The following is a 14,148-nucleotide window of genomic DNA, read 5'->3' as shown; positions in this document are numbered from 1 at the left end:
ACTTATCAAAGGAAATCAAAACTTTTAAAACCTGTTTTAATCAAAACTTGATTTTAGGCTATGCCTACCTACACAATGTATAGTACACATGTATTAGGCTTTCTTGGATCGCGCATATCTGTGAGACTCGTCGAAAATGGGTTCTACTTACTTTCAGGGTCGCTCATTTCTTCTAGGGTCTTGCTGGCATTTCTAAGGTAGAAATTTAAGGAATCAAGAAAGGGCCTCCTTGAATGAGACCCTTCAATTATGATTAGGAAAAGCAAGGCTCAAGCACTCAAGCTCATTGTTACATTGTCTCCTATACCAAAGTACGAGATAAAAGTTCCACACAAAGGTAATTGCAGGTTTAAATGGATTGAAATCAATTGCGTCTGCTGTAGATTTGCTTGCCAGTGGCCTAAATGTCACTATTTGTGGAGGAGCAACAATATGGTCTCAAGAAGAACATGCAAAGTGTACTGAAATCTTTAAGAAATATTCTTGCACGAGTAAAGAACTCAGACAAAAATATTTGCTTCGTTCATTTATAAAAATAGAGGAAGCTAGGAAAAACAATCTTTTTCTTGAAGAAGTACAGCCTATCATGATTCCAGGTCATCCTCGGCTGAAGAGAAGCCCAGTGTCCCTCAATGAAGATGAAACTGTCACTGATAATGCCACTGTTGATAACAATTCAATTTCACTGACGGATGGAGCAGCTGCTTGCGTCATCACAACTAAAGACTTCATCAGTAACATCAAACTTAGTCCTTGTGCTACCTATTGGAACGCTTTGGTAAAGTGCTTATACTGTTTATTCCACAAGCAAATATTTAACCCAGATCTTCTTTAAATCTTGCCGAAGATAAAAGACCCAACAGTGGCGCAAGTTACAGGATGATTTCGTTTTGTTGCGTTTTCATGTTCTGATTCACAACTTCATGGTGGGTCAGGATATCCTTTCCTTTTTTAGCTATTTAAAAAAAAAATAATAATCGGGATTTAATTTTTGAAATGGTTCTTTCATACTTCCATCTCCGCTTTTAGATGGAATGGTCGTCAGTTGTGTCATTTCATACCCACCAATTGTACAAGTGCACTATATCCCACATCTGATGAGCGAGAAATTTTTTTTTTTTTTTTAAAAAAAAGGTTTTCTCACCAGCTTGTTAGTCAGCCTGGTTAACTTGGAGGACAGCGCGTCTGCCTTGTAAGCGCTCGGTTGTTCGTTCGTTTCCGGGGCGAGCTTTATCTTCAACCGGTAAGATTCGCTCTTGGAACGGCTGGCTTTCCCCTATCCTGTTCTCCTTCGCTATTCAATTTTGGTTTTAATGCTCAGGTGTTTGAGACGTTGTTGAAGAATATCGAAAAGGAATTGCAATAAAGTCAAATTTGCTGTTTTAAAAACACATGTAGGTAACTAGATATTTGCAAGTTTTGACAATAAGGTGATTAGCTATGATTAGCTATGTTTTCTTTGAATGTCCATTAAAGAACAGCAAATATCATCGGTACCAATGGTTCAAAGAACCATGTTTCGTCTTAGCCGTATCTAAGATCCATCTCCGTGTGTTTTGAACAAAAAAAAAAAAAAAAAAAAAACGTCCCTGAAGAGGTTGGTGTAAGTATACCTATACCGTCTACCTTCCTAACCTACCGAGTTTTACTAATGTAGGTGACTGGGGTTTGTTCCTACATCAGACATGTCTTACCGCTGAGATGATACCTATTCTTAGGCAAACATAATTATGTACCTACCTTTGTTCATAATTATATGTATTGTTGACAATGTGTGTCACCAGAACAAGTAAATTAAATACTAGAGGAAATAAATAAATTTAATATGTTGATTGTTGATTCCCATAATCTCTTAGAAAATGTTGAACAAATCGACATAGAAACCTTTGACTTGCACTCGCGGGGAACTTTAATCCCCCTAGAGGTTAGTTATCGGAACGGTTAGCTTTCTATTATCTTGTCCACTCTCTGTCTTCGATTTAGGGACGATAGCAACGCATATCTTTTTATATTTCTCTCTCTCTCTCTCTCTCTCTCTCTCTCTCTCTCTCTCTCTCTCTCTCTCTCTCTCTCTCTCTAAAAAAAGGAACCAAGTTCTCAAACTTGGAACAATCGTGACAGATGCCATGAATTTTACCTCGAATATGTGACTTCAAGTTCGTTTGAAGTAAATGGCTACCGGGCTTCAGCATTCTCTGCCGGCACAGATCGAATATAAATTCACCCCATAACTACATAGATATAGGTACATACGTATTACACAGATATAAATAACTACATAAATTACATAGGTACATGCTATAATCGTGAACCAGTTTGAGCAAGTGTGAAAAAAGTAATTAATTAAGTAATAGGTAGCAGCATATCTAATAAACTAGGCTATAGACTGTAAACATGTAGATATTTTTTTTTATTTTTTGTCTCACTTACCCTAATTTTTGGTAATTTTATGCTGATTTCTTTCAGAACCAAGCAGGATTTTTTGTTGCTTTTGTTGTAGTAGGGATCCTCGAGAGAATGATGAATTTGGCCCTGTTTGATTAAGCTTGATTGGTTATTTTCAAAAATTTCAGATTGTTTAATCCAAGAGTTTAAAAACGGAGTTGAAAGTCTCATTGTGGACCAGGCCATTATAACCTGACCTACCCTGCAAATGGCCATACAGCTTGTTTCTCATAAAACAATCAGAGTTTGTATTCTATTCTATTGAAGTTGAGGAACTTGAATCATTGCTCCCAACATTAAAACTATACATAGATAAGTCATAAGTAATCAATTAACTTCATGAACCTGGCAGTCTTGGAAGAAGCGCCATGATGGTATTGGTATCAAATAGAATCATTCAATAAAGACTCACCAAATACCTGTGCGTACAAAAGACATTAATAACATGTCCATTAACAAACTTGTTAAAAACAACTTGGGAGTCTTGGGACAGCTTGGGAGATATTGAAAATAGCGTAGTCTTGGAAGAAGCGCCATGGTGGTATTGGTATCAAATAGAATCATTCAATAAAGACTCACCAAATACCTGTGCGTATAAAAGACATTAATAACATGTCCATTAAGGAACTTGTTAAAAACAACTTGGGAGTCTTGGGACAGCTTGGGAGACATTATGAACCCGGCAGTCTTGGAAGAAGCGCCATGGTGGTATTGGTATCAAATAGAATCATTCAATAAAGACTCACCAAATACCTGTGCGTACAAAAGACATTAATTACATGTCCATTAAGGAACTTGTTAAAAACAACTTGGTAGTCTTGGGACAGCTTGGGAGACATTGAAAATAGCGTGTTTGGGTCCAATCAGCTTGGAAGAAGCGCCATGGTGGTATTGGTATCAAATAGAATCATTCAAGAAAGACTCACCAAATACCTGTGCGTACAAAAGACATTAATAACATGTCCATTAAGGAACTTGTTAAAAACAACTTGGGAGTCTTGGGACAGCTTGGGAGACATTGAAAATAGCGTGTTTGGGTCCAATCAAAAAGATAATCTACCTACTCATCAATCTCTTATCTCTGAGGATGCTGGAAAAAATAAATACTGATGTATTTTTAGCATCACAGACGAGGAAAACAGTTTGTAGAGCCATTACTAAAAGGTCAATATGTAGACTGAGGTGTCCAATCAAAAAGATAATCTACCTACTCATCAATCTCTTATCTCTGAGGATGTTGGAAAAAATAAATACTGATGTAATTTTAGCATCACAGACGAGGAAAACAGTTTGTAGAGCCATTACTAAAAGGTCAATATGTAGACTGAGGCGACCTTGTATCAGATTGATTATGACATCAAACTCATCTCTAGCCAAAGGAGGAGATCGGAGAGATGATATAAGACGCAATGATGGTAATAGGTAACAAATCAAAATATTCATTACTTCTGCCTGCAGCTATGTCTAACAATCTAAATGCACGAAGACGAAGGTCCCTGGTTATTTATCATAAAAATGAAAGAATAACGTAGGGAACGACGTGAAGCGTGAAGATCAAGATGGAACTTAAGCGTGGAGTTTACCAAGTTTCATCGTTGCCATTTGGATTATGAATGGAACCTTTGAAATTTATATCTTCTCGTCTTGAATTCGAAATAAGAATTCAATGATTTAATTGTTTTTTGTTGAAACTGTCGGGCCATGTTTTTTGTGTTTTCAGACCAACCTTCTTCACAGTTCACAGTGCATTAAAACCAAACTTGATTCAATCGTTGCCATTTGGATTATGAATGGAACCTTTGAAATTTATATCTTCTCGTCTTGAATTCGAAATAAGAATTCAATGATTTAATTGTTGTTTTGTTGAAACTGTCGGGCCATGTTTTTTGTGTTTCCAGACCAACCTTCTTCACAGTTCACAGTGCATTAAAACCAAACTTGATTCAGTGGTTTTAAGGTAACGTTAGATTATGTGATTCCTCCGGTTGCCTTGAACTCCGAAGCACTTTTAATAAAAGTAATGGGAGTATAATTGCACTTGAAAGCATCTCCCGTGAGAACTGCACAAGATTTCCTCGTGAAAGTCGGTGTGCTAGACTTTTCGTCCATATCAGTTTGTTTATGGCCATACAGCTTGTTTCTCATAAAACAATCAGAGTTTGTATTCTATTCTATTGAAGTTGAGGAACTTGAATCATTGCTCCCAACAATAAGACTATACATAGGTAGATAAGTAATCAATTAACTTCATGAACCTGGCAGAACTGCACAAGATTTCCTCGTGAAAGTCGGTGTGCTAGACTTTTCGTCCATATCAGTTTGTTTATCTAGACAGGTGATGATAAAGTTGTATTTTCCTTTAGGAATTTCTCAACTTCTGAAGCTCGTTTCCAATATTTTTCCTATGGTTTAGTACAGGCGCTATCGTCAAAAGAGGGGAAATGAGCTTCAGAATAGGGGAAATTGCGGAAGAAAAATACGGCTTAACTCTCTGAGACCGTCAGGTACAACTGCGTACACAGAAAGCTCACTCAGAGGCTTAGGTGTAAGGGCAAACAGGCCTAAAGGATGGTAAGCTTCTACGAATCTATACAGGTATATCTGCAGTCAACAACATTCTAACACACAAATTTTAAATCATCACACACGAATTTTGAATGAAAGTTCATTGGATAATGTGGGAGTTCACTTGTAATGCAACTTTTTGCGCCCAGAACAGAAATGAGAAAACAATGCAACAATTAGATCTCATCTCATGATTTATGTTCACAAAATCGGAACATGATATTTCTCTCTTCGAAATTCCAGAAAAAAACATTGAAGGTAAGTATTACATTTTCATACTTCATAAGAATAAGTGCACAAGATTTCCTCGTGAAAGTCGGTGTGCTAGACTTTTCGTCCATATCAGTTTGTTTATCTAGACAGGTGATGATAAAGTGTTGTATTTTCCTTTAGGAATTTCTCAACTTCTGAAGCTCGTTTCCAATATTTTTCCTATGGTTTAGTACAGGCACTATCGCCAAAAGAGGGGAAATGAGCTTCAGAATAGGCCTATATCTACCTCTCGCGGACCACCTGAAACCTTCTCGCGGACCACTAGTGGTCCACGGACCATAGGTTAAGAATGGCTGATCTAGACAGGTGATGATAAAGTGTTGTATTTTCCTTTAGGAATTTCTCAACTTAAGCTCGTTTCCAATATTTTTCCTATGGTTTAGTCAGGCGCTATCGCCAAAAGAGGGGAAATGAGCTTCAGAATAGAGGAAATTGCGGAAGGAAAATACGGCTTAACTCTCTGAGACCGTCAGGTACAACTGCGTACACAGAAAGCTCACTCAGAGGCTTAGGTGTAAGGGCAAACACCCCTAGAGGATGGTAAGCTTCTACGAATCTACAGGTATAATTGCAGTCAACAACATTCTAACACACAAATTTTGAATCACACACGAATTTTGAATGAAAGTTCATTGGATAATGTGGGAGTTCACTTGTAATGCAACTTTTCTCTGAGACCGTCAGGTACAACTGCGTACACAGAAAGCTCACTCAGAGGCTTAGGTGTAAGGGCAAACAGGCCTAAAGGATGGTAAGTTTGGTAAGTTTCTACGAATCTACAGGTATATCAGGATAAAATCCGCCCCGGGCGGGAATCGAACCCGCGGCCTAGCGCTTTCAAGGCAGACGCACTACCAACTAAGCTAACTAGGCTGGAACCGTGACGTTAAATCCATTAAAGAAGTAAGTTATTCTCTCAAAACCTGTACTCTATTCTGCGGCGTCTGTGGCTACTCATCCAAGAGTCGGGTCAGTTTGTGGTAAGGCTTACCTTCCTAAATCGCAGGGAGTCATTTACCTCTCAGCATTACTATAATTATTACTATGACTAACCTTATTGCTTTTCGTTGGTCAGACAGGTGGGCCTAGATGAGAAGTGACATAAATTGCCGGGTTTAGAAGGATAAATGTTGAAGTATAAACATCGGAAAATAAAATTCAATCCTATACAAAACATCCTATTCGTGCTAAAAAGTTCTCCCTCTAAGGTACTATAGTAAAAAGGAAAAAAGATGGCAAATTTTCCTACATATACCTACCTATTGCTGAAAAAGAAAGAAAAAATTCCAAACTTCTGACTTTGATACGAAAGGAATAAATAATTGATAATGAGAATTTAGCTGAAAATGTAGATTAATGACATTAGGTATAGGTACCTACCGAACTGCAACTCACGGTTATTTGGTTGATATCTTCTCGTATTATGAACCTAGGTACTCCGTATGAACTTAAGTACCCTAACCAAGAAACCAAGTATTTTCGCTACACACCATGTTAATCTCTATTGATTTTGCTCATTGCGTGATGTTAAAGTGTTTGAGGAAGATGGGAAGAGCGTTGTGAGGTTGAAGTTCTTCACCTTGGCCTTTTCCAAACACCTAATTGAACCTCATGATGCTGTGAAGATGCTTCCTCTTATAAAAGAAGAACACAAATAACTTTTACTCTTCACAGTTGGGGGAGGGGTTTTTTTATTGTTTATTCAAACAGACATGTTTCGCCATTGCTGGCATCATCAGTGTAAACTGTAAAAAATTGCACATAAGAAAAAGAAAGCTAAAAAAGGGATGAGAAAAGAAGAAGATCTTATGTAAATAGATGAGAAAAGAAGAAGATCACTTTCAATGTCTTTCACTGTTCAAATTATTCTTGTGTACTTATCTAGTTTTGCATTACTACTAGCTGTTTTCAGCACATCCACCAAAAATAGCTAAGCCATCTTGATGGAACCCATGGTACCTCTATTTAAAGTCTCTTTAGCCAGCCTAGTTAGCATTGAGTATTAGGGCGTCTGCCTTGTAAGCACCATATCGCGGGATCGATTCCCGCCCGGGGCGGATTTTATCCTGAAAGGATAATGTTCGTTCTCGGAACGGCTGGTTTTCTCCTATCCTGTCTTCCTTCTCTTTTCGAATTCGGAACGATTAGACTTCCGTTGGTTACCGTTCCCTCTAACTTTTGAAAATTTTCGAGTAAGATGTGTGATGTTCCAAGAAGCGTCGATTTTCCTTCATGGAAATTCTCGTTCAATTCCTTCTGAACCATTCATCTTGTTCTCTCCAATCATACCATCAGCCGTCAGAGCTTCAATCATGTAAACATGATTATAGTAATTTGGACAAATTTTGCTTGGAATACAATCCCATACATGTTACCTTTGATGCCTCATTATAATCCTACTTATGCATGTGTGTTTGTTCATCAACGAATTCATCTCAGGGTTGTTTTTAGGGGGGCAAGGGGGCCCGAGGACTCTGAAAATTTGCAGTATCCACCCCCCCTCCGGTGCGTCAATGTTTCGCCTTTTGCCCCCTCCCCGCAATAAAATCCCGGATATAGGCCTGAGTTACCTTGGTAGGTCATCCACCATATTATGAAGGGAAGGATATGGGGACGTTTTTATGAGTGGTTCACAATATTTTCATGACTTGAGGTTCTTCGGGGAAATTGTTGAATCGGGCCGCTTGAACGTATTTTTCAACGAAATACTTTCAGTTATTTCAGTAAGGCCCAGTAATACAGCTCCACAATGTTACAAATTTGAACATTCTTTAGAGACTGTGCCCCAAACAGTACGAGATGTAAATCCGAGGCTAATAAAAACGATTTTTCCCGGAAATGATCGAAAATTGTTCGTTAATAAAATACGCTAGAGGTCAGGTCAATACGCTTTGTTTACAATGTTGATGCCTAACTGCGCATGCTCCTTTTTGCATAACGGTACAAATGTACAATCGTGAAACTCGAAACTCGCCAGTATGTACTTGAAATGTTATGAGGGAGGATATGCGTTTCAGTTTCATTTCGTTCTATTTGAGTTTCTTTTTAATTTGTTAGAGTGAATTTTTACAATATAAATTTAGTTTTAGTGCATAATAAATACCGTGTAGGTACCTACCTTTTTACCTATAAATGTAGTAGATATACGCAACTTAACTCCAACGTGTGTGATTGGGTATTTTAGGTAGGTACCTACTATACCTTTGGTAATTTTCAAGTCCTAGTAGGTAGATAGTTAGTACAAACAAAAGGTGAAAAGTATAATCGACTTCACATTCACAATTATCTATATTTCTTTGATCTTGACATAGTTTATTTATTGTGATTCACTGTGAAGCTATTTGTCTCATTATGAAAATACAGTAAGGAATGCACCGACAACAGTAGGTAATGATAATATTCTTATCCAGATGCATTTGTTAACATCAGAATGAAATGATTAGTTACCTTGACTTAATGACTTGATACAATAGTCAATATCAATACAGTGGTGGCTGGCGAATAGGTTCGTTAAGCCGTGTCCAAACATAGTTGATCCGCCGTCGATCGACGACAAAAATCTATGTTTTCGAGGCAGTGTGGACTTGTCAGTCGACATCAATCGATGGCCAGTTGACTATGTGTGAATACACCTTTAGATAACTTTAGTGTAATGAGAAAGAGAAGGGCTAAGAAGACCACATCCGTTATTAATAATTTTATTATTTCTTAATTTTATCATTTAGTAATCTTGTCACTCTCTCCAGGATGATTGTTTTTAACTCAATGATTTTTCTATCAATTTAGCGTGCAATGACATTAGTTGACTATGTGTGAATACACCTTTAGATAACTTTAGTGTAATGAGAAAGAGAAGGGCTAAGAAGACCACATCCGTTATTAATAATTATTTCTTAATTTTATCATTTAGTAATCTTGCCACTCTTTCCAGGATGATTGTTTTTAACTCAATGATCTTTCTATCAATTTAGGGTGCAATGAGATTTTAGTCTTCTTGTTATCAAAATAACTTGAAACCCTTTACAATGACTGTCGCAAACATTGTGCGATCTTGGATTGGAGAAGCTTACCTAGCATCCTGTGTGAGGGCTCCCCTAGGACAATTCAATGGAGCGCTAAAACAAGTGTCAGAATCAAGACTTGGGGCGATCGTGATCGATTCTGTTCTCCAACGATCCGCTATCGACAAAAGTAGCGTAGATCAAGTTCTGATAGAATCGAATGAGAATTCTATGCATGAAATGCTCTCGTCTGCTGGTTTACCAGACACAAAGTATTCCAATGTTTGCGGCTATAATTTTTTTTCACATGGTTTTGTTTGGAATGAATCCCATCAACCATTTGGAACTACCCTTGGCTCGGAAAGATTTAATTGTCCACACGTAAGTACGTAACACACGAGAAGCTTACCTAGCATCCTGTGTGAGGACTCCCCTAGGACAATTCAATGGAGCGCTAAAACAAGTGTCAGAATCAAGACTTGGGGCAATCGTGATCGATTCTGTTCTCCAACGATCCGCTATCGACAAAAGTAGCGTAGACCAAGTTCTGATAGAATCGAATGAGAATGCTATGCATGAAATGCTCTCGTCTGCTGGTTTACCAGACACAAAGTATTCCATTGTTTGCGGCTATAACGGATTGAAATCAATTGCGTCTGCTGTAGATTTGCTTGCCAGTGGCCTAAATGTCACTATTTGTGGAGGAGCAACAATATGGTCTCTAGAAGAACATGCAAAGTGTACTGAAATCTTTAAGAAATATTCCTGCACGAGTAAAGAACTCAGACAAAAACATTTGCTTCGTTCATTGATAAAAATAGAGGAAGCTAGGAAAAACAATCTTTTTCTTGAAGAAGTACAGCCTATCATGATTCCAGGTCATCCTCGGCTGAAGAGAAGACCAATATCCCTCACTGAAGATGAAACTGTCACTGATAATGCCACTGTTGATAACAATTCAATTTCACTGACGGATGGAGCTGCAGCTTGCGTTATCACAACCAAAGACTTCATCAGTAACATCAAACTTAGTCCCCAAAGATATAGGTATGTACCTACCTGCAGAATATTTAATTAGGGGAAGTCAGGGCAGAATGGAACGTTTAAGTGCTCTTAAGGTGTGTTCAAACATACCGGCCGTCGATCGACGAGGTGAATCGAGGCAGTGTGGACGGTTCAGTCGACATCTAGCGACGGCTGGTCGACTATGTGTAGAGATACATTTAGGACTGTATAAATACAAAAATTTGAGATTTTCAAAACAAAATGTCATCAAAAAGCTCCTTTTGACTCTTTTAGTTGAAGATTGAAGAGCTGCTAAAATGTTGTAAAAAGGTACCTCCTCGAGTGCAGAAAATGTAAGATCATTGGTCCCAGATCATTAAGCCCTGTTTCCCCCTAAAAATACATTACAAGGGCCCGACATTCATTCCTGTACACATTACGGCTATGAGGGCCTCTCATTCATTTCTTAAACAAATTGAAGGCATCAGTAAAACCAGGTGTCCGTGAATAATTCTAATTAACCACTTTGTAATTAAATTCGAATTTTGAGATGAGAAGCGTTGTAGGAATGACCGTATAGTCTACTTAAGGTGATGGTTTTCATTCCAAGGGGTCAAATGGCGGTTTTGATGGGTGTCGATTATTGGTGCGGATGGTGGCCTGAACGCCAAATACCTAAATGTAGGTCAGGTCAATACGCTTTGTTTACAATGTTGATGCCTAACTGCGCATGCTCCTTTTTGCATAACGGTACAAATGTACAATCGTGAACCTCGCCACTCGCCAGTATGTATTTGAAATGTTATGAGAGAGGATGTGCGTTTCCGTTTCATTTCGTTAATTTGAGTTTCTTTTTAATTTGTTAGAGTGAATTTTTATAATATATTTAGTTTGAGTGCATAATAAATACAGTGTAGGTACCTACTATACCTTTGAAATTTAATCACAACCAATCATAATGTTTTAGTTTAATGTTTATCTCAAGAATGTTTGCAAATTGTGGCATGTGCCAGCTATCATATACTTTTTGCGAGTTCGTTTTATTATTTATTAGTTCTTCATCTATTTGCATTTTTGTTGCCCATCTCCTACTCGGAGTTGTGATCTTATTATTTCTTGACCGTCAGCAGTATTGTGTAGGTATTAATTATTGTGTCGTTTGAGAATTCCAAATGTGCCGGGAGGTGCAGGGACTCGGAGATGTGAACTTATTATTTCTTGACCGTCAGCAGTATTGTGTAGGTATTAATTATTGTGTCGTTTGAGAATTCCAAATGTGCCAGGAGGTGCAGGGCATCATCGTCTTGTCATTTGCATTATTTATTAATATCAATAGATTTAATATCTCTTTGTACAGGGTTAGTAAAAACTGTGAGTTCCAGTCAAAAGGCAAACCAAGACTCTTTGAAAATTGAAGAAGAATATTGTGAAGGTCTAGTATTTGGTGGGATGTGAGAGGTTCCGACATTTTTTCCCGTAATTTCCTGGGGTTTCCAAGACCATCTGAACGATCAGAAGCTGAATCAATTAGTATTGATTAATTGGCCACCGTGGTTCATTACAAACTCCATCCAGATTCCCACCATGCTCCATTGAATCATTTCTAACTAAGCTTTGGGATCTTTGGATTATCTCACACTGTATCCCATAATCCATATGTTGCGTGAGGAATGTGTCCGAGAGAACATTATGATGTCCGTGTTAATAAGAAGAGCACGGTTGATGTGGGAGGAGGACGGTTCGACCTTAGGCTTGGATGACTAGATGACCCAACGCTGGAATCCAGAGCACTCCGGTGTAAAGTCGAGGTCGCCTCAGAGACCCCTTCACCAAACAATAAAAACCTACTCTTGAGTTCTGACCCATATTGTGCCATGATGATTATTGCATGATTATGTTTTGTGTTCATTTGATTTATCTTCTGCGCATCATCACACTCATCAACTGTTCCATATTGTGCCATGATGATTATTGCATGATTATGTTTTGTGTTCATTTGATTTATCTTCTGCGCATCATCACACTCATCAACTGTTCAAAAGGCAAACCAAGACTCTTTGAAAATTGAAGAAGAATATTGTGAAGGTCTAGTATTTGGTGGGATGTGAGAGGTTCCGACATTTTTCCCGTAATTTCCTGGCGTTTCCAAGTCCATCTGAACGATCAGAAGCTAAATCAATTAGTATTGGTTAATTGGCCACCGTGGTTCATTACAAACTTCATCCAGATTCCCACCATGCTCCATTGAATCATTTCTAACTAAGCTTTGGAATCTTTGGATCATCTCACACTGTATCCCATAATCCATATGTTGCGTGAGGAATTGACTCATCAATAATGGTACACCTTCGTTCCCCAAAGAAGACAAATACATATTTATCTTCCAAACTATGCGCAAATCGAGGCCTGATTTAGAAGAAGGGCATAACTGTAAAACATAATTTCGAGATAATCGCGTTTAAAGTTATTTTCAAATGAACACAAAAGTTGGCTATAATCTGTCGTAGAAAAGAGATAGAGAGATGATTCTTTTACAGTCATGTTCAGAACAAAATTTGCTATCCAAAAATGCAGACTTCTGAAAAAGGCGTAAATGGCGTTGCCCCCTTTTTCCAGATCACCCCTCAATTGCACATTGTACCAAGAAAATGGGTAAGAGTAAGTTCAAGTCTCATTGTCGTCACTAACATCTAATCGCATCCAAAAATGCAGACTTCTGAAAAAGGCGTAAATGGCGTTGCGTCCTTTTTCCAGATCACGCCTCAATTGCACATTGTACCAAGAAAATGGGTAAGAATAAGTTGAAGTCTCATTGTCGTCACTAACATCTAATCGCCCAAAAATGCAGACTTCTGAAAAAGGCGTAAATGGCGTTGCGTCCTTTTTCCAGATCACGCCTCAATTGCACATTGTACCAAGAAAATTGGTAAGAATAAGTTCAAGTCTCATTGTCGTCACTAACATCTAATCGCATACGCGCTTGTATTTTATCATGAACATCAAAACCCGCGGCCTAGAGCTTACAAGGCAGACGCGCAACCCTCCAACTTCATCGTTAAGATGCAGATGTACTAATCGCATATACGCGCTTGTATTTTATCATGAACATCAACCCGCGGCCTAGAGCTTACAAGGCAGACGCGCAACCCTCCAACTAGGCTGGCCCGGACAAAGTGAAACAAAGGGACTGAACTTCATCGTTAAGATGCAGATGTGTATGATTGTTTATGACAATGGTAATTTTAACCACACTCATGATTTGCATGTTGCTATGGTTACAAAACGCCGAGCTCTTGGCAACAAGGAGATCCAATTAAAATTGTTTCATTACGGCCATTTCTCTGGCGCACTAAAAACTTCAGCAAATCAGCATCAATTCTCCTTTTCAGAATGGATCGACTTGAGATTTGATGATGACTGCCAGAAAGAAGGAAAGTAAAATGATAGGTACAACTTACATATGTTTATGGTTGTGAACAACATTTTAATTAGATGAAATAATTATGTGCCTTAGTTCTGGGAAAAATCATTTCATTCGTCGAAGCATCTTCACCAGAACTGTCTGCCAAGTCCATTTTAGAAGGAAATAAATTAGAAACATCCGACATAAGTTTATGGCAAATTGATGATATCACACCTGATGCCTATCATCAAACTGTCAATGAACTTGGTATTGATGAAGCTCTGGTGAATGTCCATGGCGGAACTGCTGTCTTGGGATACAACAGAGGAATGAGTGGTCTACAGAACATGATTCATCTCATTCACACGTTGAAAGCTCACCAGAAAGGGATAGTCGTTTACAACACACCAGAATCAACAATGTCCGTCCTTCTTGAAAAACTTCCTGTGAAATCAA

At 38.3% G+C, this 14,148-nt stretch overlaps 1 protein-coding gene across 1 annotated transcript; it reads left to right on the top strand.

Annotated features, from left to right (window-relative positions):
* Positions 1 to 9,109: 9,109 nt before the first annotated feature.
* LOC103519884 (acetyl-CoA acetyltransferase, mitochondrial-like) lies at positions 9,110 to 14,144 on the top strand (the record flags this gene model as incomplete). The annotated part of the gene is made up of 3 exons (XM_026831207.1): positions 9,110 to 9,581; positions 9,922 to 10,319; positions 13,805 to 14,144. Coding segments are annotated over exons 1-3 (1,011 nt in total), but the record flags the coding sequence as incomplete, so codon positions are not given.
* Between the last annotated feature and the right edge of the window lie 4 nt (positions 14,145 to 14,148).

This window comes from Diaphorina citri, unplaced genomic scaffold (assembly GCF_000475195.1).
Source record: "Diaphorina citri unplaced genomic scaffold, Diaci psyllid genome assembly version 1.1 scaffold3018, whole genome shotgun sequence".
NCBI classification, from domain to species: domain Eukaryota; kingdom Metazoa; phylum Arthropoda; class Insecta; order Hemiptera; family Psyllidae; genus Diaphorina; species Diaphorina citri.
This window is presented reverse-complemented; position numbering and strand designations above follow the sequence as displayed.